This window comes from Mastigoproctus giganteus, chromosome 13 (assembly GCF_048544385.1).
Source record: "Mastigoproctus giganteus isolate SK-2022 chromosome 13, ASM4854438v1, whole genome shotgun sequence".
Lineage (NCBI taxonomy): Eukaryota > Metazoa > Arthropoda > Arachnida > Uropygi > Thelyphonidae > Mastigoproctus > Mastigoproctus giganteus.
In genome coordinates this window covers 95,483,881-95,502,315 of record NC_143587.1, presented here as the reverse complement: position 1 = coordinate 95,502,315, position 18,435 = coordinate 95,483,881, and the positions used below count along the sequence as shown (strand labels likewise).

Sequence of the window (18,435 nt, the reverse complement as noted above, 5' to 3'; positions counted from 1 at the left end):
CATAAATTTGTATTCCTTCACACACTGCAAAATGATTGGGATGAAATCGCTTAAAAGCCAATGTGGGTGTGTGAAAGTTTGCATTTTACAAACAGCACTCACCTATTCATCAACTGTGTTGCAGCCAATTCACAGTGATGAAACATGCATAATAGCAATAACAACTATAACATTTTTCTGTCCATGACTAATTTTGTTTCTCTTCTCTGCACCCGTTCCAATAGATCCACATCCTTCTTAAAATGCGACCTCCAGACCTGTATGCAGTACTCAAGGTGCAGCCTAACAATGGGATAATCACTGTGTTATCTATACTGGTAGAATTCCTGTATATTTTTGACAGAATTTCATGAGCTGTCATAGATACGGCTGCACTGTTCAGAGACTGGAAACATTCTTAAGGCCTCTTCATTTGAGACTGTAGTTAACTGATCTCAGACAGAGAGTAGGATTTCTTCCTGTGAGTTATTTTGGGTTTTTGCCCACACTATGTGCAAATTGGCCTGTGGACACATACTTGCACAGACATAATACAATTTCGAATATGGCCCAAGTTGCCGATGCATCTAAAAACCAATAACAACAAGAGAGCTTACCAAAAATGTGACCTTAGGACTTCAGGGTACTAATTATATGCTTGTCTTTTCTTGTCTAATTTTTCTAAAATGTTTTAATTTAATTTTGTCAATTAATAAAATATTGAAAAAATTGTGAATTATTACTCAATCCTTTGCTTAGCCAAGGATTGAGTTATTTTCTGTATCATTTTATTCCCAACTTTCTAACACCAACCCTGTAATATAGAGAAATTCATCCATTAAAAATAAAAATTTTTAGATTATTTTATTTTTTTTTGTAGGTTTTAATAAAGCAGTTTTCATTATATCACTACAAATAACAATGCCAGTGACAAAAGCAAGAAATATTATTTTCAAGAATGGAAAAGAATGCAGGAAAAGAAATCAACAAAATACAGCAGATAGGTCAAGGCATTTAAGCAAAACTGCAACTCTCTAGATTACTTGTGGCTAATATAATATTAAATTAAATCATTAAATGTCATTGTCATATAATCATTGAATACTCTCTACCAGAAGTTTAGGAAGCCACAGGAACTGTATATTAGTACAAGGATGATACTTAGGAAGCTATATAGCATTTTGGATTTTATAGAAGAGTTGCTGCACATGAACCAAACATCACAGCATCAATTTGCCTGATACGCAACCTATTGTATGTGTTAATAACAAATCAGTTGTTATCCGTTAACACATTAACAAAACCTGGTTGTCAGAGTACACAGTTTTCCAATCTGAGGGTCATGTTTGGATCTGTGAATGCCATTTACAAGTATATGTTGTCCTAACTATGAAGTTTGACAGAGGTACCATTGCTGTTTAAGGTTGTTTCCTATAGTTTGGGCTTGGATCCTTAGCCGTTTGTGGAATAATGAATGTCATATAGTATACTAACACAGCTTGTAGTAACTTCATTTGAAGACATAAGTGTGGGAAGCTTCATTGATTTGTCCTGAGCCTGACTTTAACCTCAGTGGATACCTAAACAAGAACATATATCATGTATGAACTTGGATGTTGGTTTTGGGCCAGGCTAACATGCAGTCAGTAGTTGAATTGGTTCACACTCTACTGACAAGAATTCAGTGTGTAATTAAGGCCAAAGGTGTGCTGACACTGAATATTGAATCAACAAAAGGCTCTTTGAAACATGTAGGTATCGGATTACTTTTTAGAAATGTGTATTTTTGCCCATGATCAATCCTGTCCTCATTTTGTATCTACAAATGACATAGCCAAATGGTCAAGAGCAAGAGTGCAGTAGCACATGTTCTTTGAGTGGACAGTGCTTCAAGCTCATGTCTGCTAAATATGATAAACAATTGAATTCATGGTTTGTTGTAGACTTTTCTGACCTGGTAGTTGTGCTGGAGTATAAACAAGAACATACAGGGTGATTCACTACCAGTGCGACAAACTTGCAGGAGGTGTAGGGGGCACAAAGATGAATCGGAATCACATAGCATTGCAGGGTCCGAAATGCCTTCGTCATGCGGTAGAGGACGTTGAACGGGAGGTCGCGTGAACAGCGATCCCGCTGGAAGTCAGCATTTGCGAACCGTTTCTGTTGAAGAAACCAAGTAGCAAAAGTCCTCCGGAGTGGATAATCCGCAGGCTCCAATGATTGGACGTGTTGCAGATGGTATGAACTCATTTGGTTGGTTGACAATATCCTCCATACAGTGGATTGGGACATACCCAATCGTTGGCCTATCGCTTGAGTACTCGTACTCGGATTGCCTTCTGCAAGACGTAGGACATTCTCCTCATTGTCTGGTGTCCTCGTCGTTTGCTCTCGATTCATGGTACCTCTCGTGAAACAACCAGTCTCACGTAACCTTCTGTGCACACGTGACACAGAATCAAAATCGTATGATGAGGAGCACGCCTGTGCAGGAAACGTTCCTGGTACAAGCGCAGAGCGGCACACCCGTTACAGTCTGCAGCTCCATACGCAAGGTGCATGTCGGCCAGTTCAACGTTTGAATACTCGTCCATCCTACTGCCTCGGGAACCGGTTCGCAAATGCTGACTTCCAGCGGGATCGCTGTTCATGCGACCTCCCGTTCAACGTCCTCTACCACATGACGAAGGCATTTCGGACCCTGCAATGCTATGTGATTCCGATTCATCTTTGTGACCCCTACACCTCCTGCAAGTTTGTCGCACTGGTAGTGAATCACCCTCTATATCATGTAAATGGCTTGGTGAGATATCAAGTTTATAATATTAACCAGAATAAAATTAATTACTTTTTAATTGCAGAATTACATAATTAGATAATCATTTATTTTAATTTTAATACTACATTAACTGCCATGGAGCACTGGTGTCCTTAGCATTTTCAGTGCAACAGACATTGAAATCTTCCTGCCATTCTCACATGCTGTTTATTCATTTTATCTCTGTGAGATGACAAACTGTTCTCACTGTGCATTATATCGTGGATGTTTCAAGTAGGTAGCCTAGGAACTCAAATATGATTTTACCCTTGAATAACATGAAACTATCTAATAGTTAATTAGACTGCTTTATTAAACATCCCTTTTTCCTTTATTATTTCTTTATTATTTCTTTTTCCTTTAATTCTTGGAGAAGAATTATATAATGTTTGAAAAATACTGTAATACATTAATAAAGCAGAGTATTTTGAAATTATAAGGAACAAACTCATAGCAAAGTGAAAATTCTAAAATTTATAAAAATATTTATACTCCCAACTAACCACTCAAATTTATTCTGTATTCATATAAATTTTTACATTAAAAAAATTTGAAAAACAAAAATGGTGCTACCACAGTCTAAGTCCTCGTAAAAACCTCTGTCCACATATTGCAACTTTTTTGATTTATGTATAATGCAAAAACTCCTCAAATGAAACATAGTTCTCGCTGTGCATTGTTACAAACGTTTCAGGCATGTGGCCTAAAGAGTTAAAATATTATCTCACACTGTAATTACACTATTTTTCTTCACAATTTAAAGCAAGTTTATACAGCATCAGCCAAAAAAAAAAAAAAAAAACTCTTCCCATTTCACTGATCCATTCATTCCAAATGTTTGTCTAGTTCTACCTTGAACAGATGGAAGTTTGTTCCACCAATCAACTACCTGCTGGCTAAAGGCAAACTTCTGCACATCTATTCTACAACTGTCTTTCCTCAATTTGAATCTGTGCCCCCCCTCAGGTTTGTAATCTGAGCAAGAGGAAGAATCCCATAAGCATTGAGCCTGCTCAATCCATTCAAGGCCTTATACACACCTCAATCAAATTGCCTCGCAGGTGCCTAGTCTCCAAGGGCACCTCTGTAGCCAGATGGGAAGGAGCAGCAGTGCGTAGCACACGCTTCTTGATTAGACCGGGGTTCGAGCCCGTCACCACCAAATATGGAGGATGCGGAAAGGTCAGGGAATGACCACCGCATATCCCGGAGCAATATGGCCTTAGTTGCTAATGCTCCTAAAAACCAAATAACAACCTAGTCTCCAGAAGCTGCAATTTGCAGAACTTAAACCTTTCTTCATATGAGCACCCCTTTGTTCCCTTCACCCCTTTGTTGTCCATAAATTCATATTAACTGAAGAAATAAAACAGTGTAAATGTAAACAAGTAATACATGATAAGAATATGATACACAGAATATGTCTCATAACCAGAAGCAACTTTTTTATAATTGGGACACACCTCCGTAGCTGAGTGGTCAGGAGTGGGAGTGCAGTAGCACATGCTCTTTGAGTAGACCAGGGTTCAAGCCCCTGACTGCTAAATACTGTCGATCTGCCAACCCACACTGGACCAACGTAGCAGATTATGGTCCATTTCCCTCAGCATGTGTTGAGGAGGCTTCCATCCTGCACTGGGTTGATAATGGCTGCAGTTTACATTTTTTTTTTTTTTTACCTTTTTGTGACACACCTAGAGATATTGCACAAAATAAAACCTAAGAATAAGAGATTTTTTCCCATTTCATTGTATGTGTGGCTAATTACAAAGGTTAGACACACAATAACAAGAAAAAAATTTGGATAGTCCCCTAAAACAATTTTTCTGTAACACTGCAGCTGTTAATATGTTAATTTTAGATGCTTAGAAATGGGTTACTGTTACATATTAACCCTAATTAATAAATTTCAGCAGTGAATGTAATTAAAATTTGTGGTGGCAATGAGAATATTATAAATATGAGAAAACATTTTATCAAATGCTAAAAAACAACTCTGCATTTAGTTAGATTTAAATTTTATTCAAATGAAATGTAGTCATTATTTTAAAAGCTGCTATGTTGGAATTATATAGCAATTTTTGCAGTACATTTAGTTTCTGATCTTTCTGCTTCAAAAAGCAGAAAGATCAGAAAATTAAAACTTTGAAAATTAATGTGAATGATGTCATTGTTTAAGACCCCAAAGATAGATGTTTTGAATAGTACGCATGGAAACAAAAAAAAAATTTTTAAAAATGCTATAACTCAGTATTTGGGAACTGGTTGTGATAGAGGTTGCATTAGGTTGTAGTAGTAGTGCATGGAAGATAATAGGGCCTATGCTCTTAATATGTCAGGGAAGGCATTGTGATAAGAAGCTGAAGCTCCAGTTTAAACAGCAGAAGATATTTTGTTGTGGATATTTTTATTGCTAGAAAGAAAGCCCTTATTTCTTTCCAGCAATAGTAAACTTATATAAATGAGAATAAACACACAGTTAATGTATATACAGCAATGGAATGTTTAATTTGAATGTAAGTTGAACTGAGGTAATAACTTTTGAAAGTTAATTAGAGTTTTAGGAATCCCATGACATCTTAATTGTTATCCTGTTAACGAAAAAAATAGGTTCAGTGTTTTACAGAAGGACGCCAAATTTCTGAACTTTGTTAGCCCTTTGAGCTTGAACTGAATATGTATGAGGGTTATTGATATAGTAGTAGTAATAGTATTCACCATATAGTGCAAGGAAACCACAAGCTTTTGCTGCACTGGAAAAAAAAAAAAACTAAGTAGATAAGAAAACATAAATTATGTTTCCCTCCTTACACAGGTAACTGTCAGTCTCAACTACCTGCGAGGGCAACTTATTCCAGCAATCAGTGACTTGCTGGCTAAAAGATAACATCCTACAATCTAATCTAAACCTCAACTTGTGTAATTTTAATTTATGATTCCTAGTCTAGAACTAGGAACCCCCTAGTTCTAGAATTCTTTATAACATTGAGAATTCCACCTTCATTCATTTTACTAATCCCTCAACTCTCAGAGCCTTATAAACTATAAATCTCAATCAGGTCACCTCTGAGGTGCCTGGTTGCCAAGCTCTGTAACCAACATGATTTAAGCTTATTCCATTTGTGGTTGTTACATTAATACAAGTATTACAACCATAATTTAACTTTTTTCTGTATAAAATATGTCAAATTTGATAACATATTAATAATTATTATTTGTTTCATCAACCCTTAAAAACATCATGTCAAGAAAAATAACAGAATTCCAAAAAAGTAAGTGCAGAATTATCTTAAAGAAAAAAAAAAAACTTTTTTTCTTTTTTATTTTTTTTTGAAGGATCATCATCTATAATACAAAATTGTAAAAAAAAAAAAAAAATATTGAAAGGACATTGTCCTTTCTTCTTCAAACCATATAATATTAGTATGCTGATTAAGTGAAATTTTGATGATGTGTCAGGAAGGCTGATTTCTTTTATAACTGCAGAAAAGCAGAAAACATTCATAACATTGAATTTTTAATTGTTGAATAGGATTCAAGAAAGTAGCTGAAATACTTAACATTTCATACGAATGTGTTTTTTGATATTGTTCTTAGTAATTAGACCTCATTATAATGCAACCTCTCAACAAAATGGGTCTCACAATATCTGTTTCAATATTGATCAAAAGCAGTCCATGATTGGGGCTTCTAAAGCCATTCTAGCTGAATTTGAAGGAGATGTAAAGAAAGGCTTTATTTCTACAATCCTGAAATGAAACAACAGTCTGTGGAATGGCAGTGTTCAGGATCACTGTGTTGCAAAAAAATCTGAAAAGCTCTTAGTATTGTTTTTGTGAGACAGTATAGGGATGGTCATGATAGGCTACCTGGAAAAGATAAATCTCTTACAGTGGATCATTTGAAGTAAAACTGAAAGAAAACTCAAAAAAAATCTTCTTGTTTATACTCCAGCATGACCACCAGGTCAATGGAGTTTACAATAAATCATCAATACAAATGTTAATCGTATTTAGCAGTCATGGGTTTAAACCCTGGTCCACTCAAAGAGTGCGTGCTACTGCACTCATGCTGCTGACCACTTGGCTACGTCAAAGATGTCATTTCCTCTAGAATAATTTGCTGGCTCACATGGTTTATTCACTGATGGAAAAATTAAAATAAATTTGCTTCCACTTGATCCAGTACCCAGCCTTTATTGGTCCTACCCTCAGCTTCCCTCTAGGATAGGACTAATAGTAGAAGCCAGCTGCTTACTCATCTTTTCATCACTACTATTCCTCCCTACCTATGCCTCTATTAAGTTCCTTTCTTGTTGATCCCTAGGCCCCACCCATAGAAGTTTTGACACCATGCTGATCCCCCCCCCATCCTCACAGACTTTTTGGGAGTCCTACTCTTATCTCCTCCTGCTACCTCCCATCTCTCTAACCATCATTCTGCTATTTTCCGTTTCCCCTTTTACCTTTTCCCATCCCACTGACCTATTTATACCACATGCCAATTTCCTTTCTTATTTCCAAACTTTGGGTGGTCAAAGAGTGGACAATCAGTAATTTCATTGGCTACCTCTGGAAACCTCTTGGTTGGGGATGCGTTGCTCACATAGCAGCATTCACTTCCAAGTAGATGGCCTTCCTCCTTGTGGAAGGGACAAGGGTCAGCTGGAGACTCTCCAGATAATTGTTGCTTCTGATTTACTTGAACCAGCTCTTTACTTTCATTAAATTTACAGTAGAAACAGAATGATTGGACTCTTCCATTTTTAGATGTTTTTATACATTGAGAGAGAGAGAGAGAGAGAGAGAGAGAGAGAGAGAGAGAGAGAGAGAGAGAGAGAGAGAAAATAGCCAGTTATATACTACAGTTTATAGAAAACCACTGTTTGATGGCTGATCAATTTACTAACTATTCTACATGTTATGTAGAATAGTAAAGTCATAAGAATAGTTCAGTCCATAAGAATAGTGCAGCTTAAGCTTTGATGGCTAGAGCCTAGTTATACTGTAGCAAAGGAACTGACAGAATATTAGAATTAAATAGGGTATGGAAAAATCTGCACACATGTGTTTTCCCAAATTGGATCCTTAATAAATATGAGATCTTGGCTAGTCAGGAACCCACACAATGTCAGTTTGGCTCACGTTACATTTTATTATGGGGTGTCACAGAAAGTAGATAGGATACTTAAACAACATAAAAAGAACAAGCATAAGATTGGATAAACAATCTTGTGCTTATTCTTTGTTGAGAATCCATTTACATTCACAATCACCATCATGTTCTTTTGGCTCCTTCTGTATCATGAGTATGGTAAATGGCATTGACTTTTTCCTTTTGTTCAGCCAGTCACATAATCCATTCAAACAAGCATACAAATAACATATGGTACCCATGTCTTATTCTTGTGGTCCAGAGTACAGCCAAAGTATAAGTGGTTAATTTTCTGAATATCTGCTGTGAATGTATGCCATTGTAATTTAGTTAGGAAAGAGCTGCACATGCAGCAGAATTTGTTGGGATGATTTTTACACCTTTGAGGTGAAATGCAATTTTTGTAGTAGTTAATGCTGTTTGACACTAAACCCTCTAATTCATTTTGGATGAATTAAGAATTCAGTGATTAGTTATTCAATAATTCATTGAATCTTAGTTGAAACAGTTTGTAATCAAATAATTAAATTATGAAATAATGAAGACATAGATATATTCAAACAGTTACATAAATATGAATCTATGAACAATAAATAATAAGTAAATAAAAATTATATTCATGTACATTGGTTGAATATGAGAGTAGTATAGTCAGTTTCAGCATGCTCACATAATCAATCTCATCACAAAAACCAGACATGCTAGAGGAATCCAAAAATGGATTTGAAATCAGTATCTAAAGATCTATATACCCCATGTATTTTTTTTTGATGAAAACTACTATTGATCTGTTATTAGTCCACATATTTTTTTCTGATGAAAACTACTGTTGATCTGCTATTAGAGTGGAGATAGACAAATAATATGGGCATCTCCCCCCCCCCCCCGATGCTTGCTGATGTATAAGCTTGCTTCCCCATATTATTTGCCACTACTAATACTAAGGATGGTTTGAACAAATTCTTGGAAGGAGTGTTTTTTTTGGCTGATTCTCTCTGAGATTTGTTTCCTTGTATGACGTTGCCAGTACTCGCAATCTAATTGGGATATTAATCCTGATTGGGGCTGTAGATAACTGATCTCAGTTGAAGGAGTACGAATTTTTTCCTGTGAGTTATTCTTACTTTTCATCCTGCACAACATGCAGATTGACCCATGGACACACAATAATACACAATGACATGATATTGCCTAAGTTAATGATGTGCCTGAAAACTAACAACTAAGTAAGAAGTTATTGTCTTGGCAAAAAAAGTTTTTGGAATAAAATTGCAGGGGATGGAAATACTTTTCCATTCCCTGCAAAAAATTTCTATTCATTTTTAAAAATTCTGCTCACTTCCATTTAAACCTTTTTTGTAATATAGTACCTGATTATACTTTTTGTTAAACTTTTTTAGATATTTTTAAAAAAATTGAAAATTACTTCAGTGCTACCATGATATCATTGAGCATACGAGGTGTAGCTAGAAAGTTCTAGGAATGGTTTTGTAAGTAAATTAAAACTAACTTGCCAATTATTTGTTTTTATCTTCCTTCTGAATAGTTCTACTGGGAAACTCTAAATGGTTTTGTAAGTAAATTGAAATTAAACTTGCCAGTCAATTGTTTTTATCTTCCTTTGGAATAGTTCCACTGGAACAGTTCTACAAGAAGCTATTAATATGGGCTTCTTGTAATATTGAAAGTATTGAAACTTGTTTACAGATATCATTGTTAGCGCTCTCAGCATGTGTTGCCAGACCTTCTGTAGTGATCCAAAGTATGTCTCTTTTACAAAATTTTGATACTTGGGAATAGAAGCTAGGGGCTCAGATTGGGAAACAGGGAGGATTTTTTATCTGAAGAATTTGCTTTGCTGTTAGAAATTACCTCACTGATAAAGCAGTGTGAGCCAGTGCTGTTTTCATTTCAAGATTAATAGTTAAATATTGACAAATACAATCTTTATCCATTATCTGTTGTTTCACTGTCATTCTTCAACTAACGAGAACAAGTTTCCCAAACTTTTCAACATGATAATGTTAAAAAATTGTGGGTTTCACTCAGAGGCGTATTGCTAAAAAAAATAGTACCAGAACGCTTGTTCTCCAGAAGACTATATGATAACGGCACATTGACTGTACAGTAACTGAATCAGACTTGAGACTCACGGTTTGTAAAACAACCAATTCTAGTGTTCAGCTCATGGTGAATCAAATTGCAGTGTTCACATGCATCACAGTTTATCTCATTCATTGGATCTCTTTATCTAACACATTGTACTTTAGTAAGAAACGTTCGAGTTTCATTGCAAAATTTATATTTTTGTTTTTAAATAAATCTATTAATTTTAAAGATTACTATTAATATATATTTCTAGTAGCAATGGATAAAATAGATATTTCTCCCTTCTCTTTGATTATGCCATTGTTTCATAATATTAGGTGTATAAATTTAACGATTTTCTATTATGACATTTAGAAAAAATACTGGAACATCGTTCTGGTGCATTCCAACTTCATCTCAACATTTGAGATGCTTAATAAACTTCTTGTAATGATTTGCAACTTTCAGTGGAAGTTTTCCTCAACATAACACAGCTATGATGATAGCCCTGATTGTAACAAAAATGGTGACACCTTGTCTTTTTGGCTACACCTCTCATATATGCATTTAAAAAGTAGTAAACCATTTTGGTTTTTAATTTTGATCATATGGGTTATATTTTATTTCTAGGAAATGGTTTTCCTGGATTATATGTAGATATTCTTCCTGATCATTGTTGGACAACTGATAACAATCATGTTTTGCTTCACACTGTTTGGAGAAGTAAAAAGGTAAAAATATTTTCAGTTATGAGGATAAGCCTTTGTCGAGTTTTTGAACTTTATAATATTTTATAATTGAAGGCTTGGTTACATTTTTTTTTATTATAAGGTCTGTGTAATTATTTGCTTACTGTTTAATAAGTTGTATCAAGTAATTTAACATACTTCTAGTAGATTTATGCTTGCATCTGAAATAAACTGTGACTACTTTAAAACCCATAAACCATTTAGTGAAGAAACAAAATATTTGTAGGTGATAAAAAAATAAAAAAGTGATTCAAGCTGTGTCAAAGTTCCACCAGATGAGGCACACCACAGAATTTTATTGTTATGCAACCTTTAGGAATTTTTTGATTAAGCATAATTATGAAAACAAGTGAATTCTTGATGCCAGTAATATTAAAGGACTATGCTTTGATTCATAAAGGATATCAAATGAATGAAAGAACTGTGCAAATGAGATCATTAAATTTTGTGATATGGGCAATGAAATTGTGAGAACCCTGAGTTAGTCAGACCTAATTTGCCTATTTATAAAGAGGAACAATTTGATTCCATCTAATATGTTGAGCCTTGTCAGACCCTCAGTTTCAACTACCTTTGGAGGCAACTTATTTCATTGATCAACAACAGCTTCCTGAAGGCAAACTTCATGTTGCCTAATCTTCTGTTGCTTCCCAAAATTTTGCATTTGCATCCCTTCATTTGTGTTTTACCTGAGAACTTGAAAAGACTTTCCTCATTAATTTTGCTTATTCCTTTGTGTGTCTTAAACACCTCTATTAGATCACTCCTGAGGTGTCAAGTCTCCAGGCTCTTTAGTTCCCATCTTTTAAGACAGAACAACCTGTAGTATTCTCAACCAGTTTTATTGCTGCTGCTCTTTGAACCCTCCCTGTAAGCCTTATGTCCTTTTTTTTTTTTTGTTAGGCAACTAGACCTGAATACAATATTCCAAGTATGATCTCACCAATGTGGGGAAATGATTATGCTCAATGATTGTGATAATGAGCAATAATAAATCCTTTCCCCTGCTGGCAAAAGTGCCATTGATCTTGTTATTAGTATGCCATGTGCCTTCCTGACTACCTGCTTATGTGTCAAGGAAAAATTCATATCTGCTTGTATCATAACCTCTAAATCTTTCTCATCCTGAAACACCTTGAATCCCATGTCCCCTAGTCTGTATGCCACCTTAAGATTTCTTTTTTCCCACTGCAAACCTTACATTTATCTTTTCTATCTTTCAGACCCTATGTGTAACCATAGTTATTCTTAAGCAGCTTATCCTGGTCATGATTTTTTTACCATTCTTTCTACTTTTAAATCATCAGCAAACTTTGCCAGCTTTACTTGTTTACTCTCATTAGTAGTACACTTTATTATTTTTATTATTATTAGCCATATGGTGCAAGAAAGCCAGAGGCTTATGCTGCACCAGCCAAAAAAAAAAAAAAAAAAAAAATTCTGAGTTACCGTGAGAGAGAGAGAGAGAGAGAGAGAGAAGTAGAAGGGAATCACAAAGGAAGAGAAGAATGATGATATCCAGCCCATACTCACCAGATGCGAGTCCCTTGTATAAGGTGCAGAAAGTTTCAGCCGTTAACTTTGAATCAGTTATTAATATGCAAATGATATTTTTGAGGTTCATTTGCCAAGTGCCATGTGACTGTTCCTGGGTTACTGATCCCATTATCTTATCAGTTACAGAAGTCAGCCTCATCAGCCTATAGTTATTCATTTCCAACTTAGCTCCTCCCTTATCAGTGGTTGAGTCATTTACACTTCTCTAGTCCAAAGTAATCATTCTAGAATCTAGTGATGATCATAGTATCAATTCTAACTGTAAGGTGCACTCCCTTGTTGCATTCTTTAATATAACTGGATGTACCCCCTATATCCTAGGAGTCTTACCCTCTTTCAGCTGTTAGTTTTTCTGATAGATGCTTCTCAGAGATCACAATATCACAAACCTTACTGAAATCTGACAATCTTTTTTGGCCCCTCCATTCAAATTGTTTTCAGATGTAAAATACCGTTCAGTTTGTCTGCATTTTCAGCTGTGATTTAATCATTTTAGACCTGGAAGGGATCATATAATTTACTTTTATATATAAGAAAAACTCCTCTAATATTATTACAAATTTGTTATAGTTCTCATTAGCATTAGTAAAGGCATAAGATGCAAGAAAGAAAGCTTATATAGCATCAGCCAAAAAAAAAAAGAAGAAAAACCCTTCCTGTTTCACCCATCGTTCACTCCAAATGTTTGTGTATTTGTGCCTTGAACTTATTTAAGTTGTTGACCTCCAGTACAACGGATGAAAGTTTTTTCCAACTATCAACCACCCTCTGACTAAAGGCAAATTTCTTCAGATCTATTCTACAATTATCTTTCCTCAATTTGAATTTATGTCCTTTCAGGTGAGCAATCTGAGCAAGAGAAAGAATCCCATTAGCATCGAGCGCTTGCTCAAACCATTCAAGGCCTTATACACCTCAATTAGATCACCTTGCGGGTTCCTAGTCTCCAGATGCTGCAATTGGACACTGCTCTTCATGGACTAATGTTCATAGTGGAGTCCCCCCAGGGTTCATTGTTGGGCCGTTGTCAGACGATACGAAGGTTGGCAGGGTGGTTAATGACAGTAATGATAGTACACTACTGCAGCAGGATCTGTAAAAGTCCAGCAGATGGGCTGAGAGGTGGCAACTGAAGTTTAACATTGAGAAATGTAAAGTACTGCATATGGGTAACAGTAACTCCACAGTAACGTATCAATTGGGTGATACTACACTCAGGGTAGTGGGGAATGAAAAGTCTCTTGGGGTAATTGTGCAGTTAGATATGAAGTTTTCTGAGCAGTGCAGACAGTCTGCAAGAGTAGCTCATGGTGTCTTGTCAATGATATACAGGAATTGTGCTAGCAGAGATAAGGAGGTGATTGTCCCCTTGTATAAGGAAATGGTCAGGCCTGTAAGAACAAATTTCTTACACTTATCCTAGCGAATGTTATGTTATAAATATTATAACAAAAAAAAAAAAAAAAAAGATGTAAATAGTAAATAATATTATTTACATAGGATGATTTTCAACCAGATTTCGATCGCTCTGTACCATACAGTCAAGTAGGGGAGGATTAACGTAACAACGGGGGGGTAGCAGGACGGTACACAAGACAATGGGAGCACTGGAACACTAGTACAAAGGGGGCACCGCAAGGCCAGTTCATGGTCGCATAAACAGAAAAGTGAGCAGCTCTTTGGAAGGAAAGAACAAGGGAACCGACTCCCCCTTGTGGAGAGGAAGATTTTAAGAACTAGGAGGGTGAAGAAAACCCTGGATGCGATATACACTATGTAGAAATGGCTGCCGCTATTTGAAACAGACCGACTCCTTGAGCACTTACTAATTTCAAGGAGCGGTAGAGAAGAAACAGAGTGGACTAATGGCGGTAAGTGAATCGGGAATGATCACAAGGAAATATCTAGAAATTTCTAGACGCCCTGTAGTTCATCAAAGTTGATGAAAATTTCGTAAACAGGAAGTTACCCCAGGAGAGGGAGGGCCAAGAAAAAACGGAAGAAGTGGGAGAGAGCGAATGAGAATAATGAGATGATGGAGAACGAACGACGATTGGATTAAAATAGAATGAGCGGCTGAAACAAGAGGCAGATGCAAGAAAGGAGGGAGAGTTAGGAGTTTTTCTTGGGAGAGTTGTGAGTTTTGGCAGTGGTGGAAGTTTAGAGAGTTCCCGTGGAGATGCCTGAGTGATGTGCGGCTGGAAAGAAATCCCGAGAAGTGCCGGGAGAATCGCGAGAAGGTAGCGGACAGAGTAATGAGTTGTGGGAGTTGCTGTTTAAGAGTTGTTGGAATAGGATGGAGATAACCGTTGAAAGATGGAAACACCTATGCTGGAGCTGAGAAAAAAAAGGATCGAAAAGCCTCGGTATAGCAAGATAAGGAAGAGCTACATAGCCAGGCTTCTTAATAAAGTAATAAGAAGAGTCCTGATAATTCTATTAAGCTTCCCAGTTTCGTCGAACTGATCAGACGCCCAAAAGCAGGCCGGAGCAACTTATTTAATAGCCGTATGGAAAGAAGAGCGAGTTCCTGAACGTAGGAGAATCCCTGTAGATGAACAGCAGTACTTTGCCGATGAAAAATTCCAGTTGGAGCCTGATGATGCCCTATGCTGTTGTTGATGAGTCGCCCCTGAACTGAGAAAAGGTAGTGTAAAGAGTGATTCCCTAAGTTAATATGTAAGTACGAGATAATAATTTTAAGCTAGATTTGAAGAGAAGGACTTTAGAAAAAATGTTTAATTAGTTGATAGTAGATTTGAAGAGGACTTTAGAAAAATGTTTATTTAGTTGATAGTAGATTTGAAGAGAAGGACTTTAGAAAAATGTTTATTTAGTTGATAGTAGATTTGAAGAGAAGGACTTTAGAAAAATGTTTATTTAGTTGATAGTAGATTTGGTATTGATTAGTATAAAAGGAAGAAAAGGATTCATAGATGTATGTACTTCATCTCAAGGATAAGTTAAAGCAAGGAAGATTTAGATACATGTACTTGAGACTGGTATGTTCTAAGTTAAGAAGTAAAGGTGTTCTATGTACTTGAAACGTTACAAGATATTAAGATTGAATTATTTTGGAAGGGATAAATTAATGAAAGATTATAGCGGGGATTTATAAATCTAGGACAATATCCATAGAGGTGTTAAGCCCACTGAGGTAATTCCAGTTGGGAAGTTTAACTGTTAGAAAGTAAAAATAATGTTATGAGATGTAACCTAAACCAGAAGGAGAAAAAGCAGAAAGACACGAAGAGACATATTATATCATTTGCTATTAATTTTACATCTTAACACACATATAATGCCAGTTATTAACATTATACCAATTGATGTTGTATGATACAATTCTTTAATGTATATACTGTGAAATAAACAAATTTGTATATGGTTATCATGTGTAGTATTGAGTCATTCTGAATACTCAGCCAGTCCAGAGGAGACATACACGAACTATTATTCCCCCAGAATCTGTGATCTTCTGTGCAGTATACAAGTCAGGTGTTAACGTGGAGGGGAGGTAAATTAAGGGGGAAATTTAATTGAGAAATACAAAGTTAAAAGAGGTGGGTCTGGAAGGATAACGTGAGATAACGTGATGAATTATTAAAGAAATTTATTAATAAATAATAAATAATAAAAGAAAAAAATATTATCCCCCCAGAATCTAGCCATCTATTCTCTACTAAATAACCCCCCCCACAGCCACACCTTGAATACTGCATACAGGTCTGGAGGCCTCATTTTAGGAAGCATGTAGAGCTGCTGGAACAGGTACAGAGAAGGGCAATGAGAAAGGCTTAAGTTTTGAAGTTTTAAATTCTGCACATTGCTGCTTCTGGAAACTAGGCACCTGCGAGGTGATCTAATTGGGGTGTATAATGCCTTGAATGGTTTGAGCAAGCTCAGTGCTAATGGGATTCTTTCTCTTGCTCAGATTACTCACCTGAAGGGACATAAATGCAAATTGAGGAAAGATAATTGTAGAATAGATCTGTAGCAATTTGCCTTTAGCCAGAGAGTGGTTGATAGTTGGAAAAAACTTCCATCTGTTGTACTGGAGATCAACAACTTAAATAAGTTCAAGGAACAACTACACAAACATATGGTGTGAATGGATGGATGAAATGAGAAGTTTTTTTTTTTTTTTTGGCTGATGCTGTGTAAGCTTGCTTTTTGCATCACGTGCCTCTAGTAATGCTAATTTGCGAATTTAAGCCTTTCTTGGTTGTACTTGTTCCACCAGCTCACCATTCTTCCTAAAATGAAACCTCCAGACCTGTATGCAGCGCTCAAGACGTGGCCTGCCCATTGCCTTATACAAGGGGACAATCACCTCCTTATACCTGCTAGCATAATTCCTGTATATCATTGACAAGACACCATGAGCTACTCTTGCAGCCTGACTGCACTGCTCAGATAACTTCATATCTGACTGTGCAATTACCCACAGGTCCTTTTCATTCTCCACTACCTTGAGTGTAGTACCACACAGTTTGGTATGTTACTCTGGGGTTACTGCTACCCATATGCAGTACTTTACATTTCTCAATGTTGAACATCAGTTGCAACTTCTCAGTCCATCTGCTCAACTTTTCCAGATCCTGCTGCAGTAGTGTATTATCATTACTGTCATTAACAATCCTCCCAACCTTCACATCATCTGCAAACTGAGACATTATTCCTGATATACATTCAGCAATATCATTGATAAATAGAGAAAACAACAATGGGCCCAACACCGAACTCTGTGGAAATCCACTAATAACATTAGTCACAAAGAGCAGTGTCCACTGATTACCACTCTCTGTTCTCTCTCACTCAACCATCTTTTTATCATTATAGCAACTTGCCCTTAATGCCATACTGTTCCAATTTGTATAGTAGTCTCTTTCATGGGCAACAGTATCAAAAGCTTTCCTAAAGTCCAGGTATAGGAAATCAAAATTATTTTTTGCATCCAGCTCCTTTGTGACCACATCATAGTATTCATTCGAATTTGTCAGACAAGACTTCCCCTTAACAAACCCATGCTGTGTCTGAACTATAACTGCAGTCTTGTCTAGATGATTCTGCCTTACTTCCTTAACCAATGACACTATTATTTTCCCTGGAACCGAAGTTAAACTAACAAGTCTACAATTACTCTTGTCACCCTTTGAACCCCATTTGTGAATTGGGGACACATTTACACATCTCCAGTTCATGGGGATCTCCCCTGCATCCAAGGAAGCTTTCATAATTATGGCTAAGGGTTTGCTTACTTACTTTGCTGCTTCCTTTAATACTGGATACATCCTGTCCACCCCAGGTGCCTTTCTTTTGTTCGGTTTCAACAATTTCTCCTCCACTTGCTCTCAGTTATTACAAACTCATTTAGCTCCCTGCTAGAGTTTGATAAGCTTCTGGCTTCCACTTCCCTACAGACTTCCTTATGTGTGAATATAGATGCAATATACTCATCAGGTTGTCAGCTACCTCAGCAGGTTCATCAACAATCGAACTGTTGATGTCAATTGGACCAATCTGATTGATTCCCTTCCTTCTAGAGTTTACATAAATAAAGAAGTTAGTCTTTACATAAGTTAGGCTTTACTCATTTTCTTTGCATCCTTTATCAAAGATTTCTCATAATCTGCTTTTGCTTGCCTAACATCCTTTGTGACTTGGTTGTTGTTGTTATATGGTTTTTAGGAGCATTAGCAACTAAGGCCATATTGCTCCGTTGTGACTTGGTTACAGATTATCTTGTCTACCATAGTCATCTGTGTCTCCTGATAATTTATGTGTCCCATGTATTTTTATTTTCTGCCACAAGTCTCATTGGTTCATCTGACATCCATTTAAGCCTAAACTTTGAACAGTATTTCTTAGTTGGTATGAAAAGCCTAGTAGCTTCCAAGATTATTTCCTTGAATGCTTCCCATTTAGAATTTGCTGTTGCTGACATCATCAGTTGGTCGCACTGTATAGAATTTAAAAAATCTCTGAGACCACTGTAGTCACATTTATGAAAGCAAAAACCCTTCCCTTTCCTCTGATGGTAGTTACATCTTAAAGTAAATCCCACATCAGTACACTGTACTGATG

At 36.3% G+C, this 18,435-nt stretch overlaps 1 protein-coding gene across 1 annotated transcript in view; it reads left to right on the top strand.

The window, feature by feature from the left end:
* LOC150076268 (acylamino-acid-releasing enzyme-like) overlaps positions 1 to 18,435 on the top strand; it is a 428,243-nt gene that overhangs the window by 191,261 nt on the left and 218,547 nt on the right. The window contains exon 11 of the mRNA XM_090387301.1: positions 10,673 to 10,773. Coding sequence (XP_090243427.1) covers positions 10,673 to 10,773 — 101 coding nt within the window. The remainder of the gene's footprint in view (positions 1 to 10,672; positions 10,774 to 18,435) is intronic.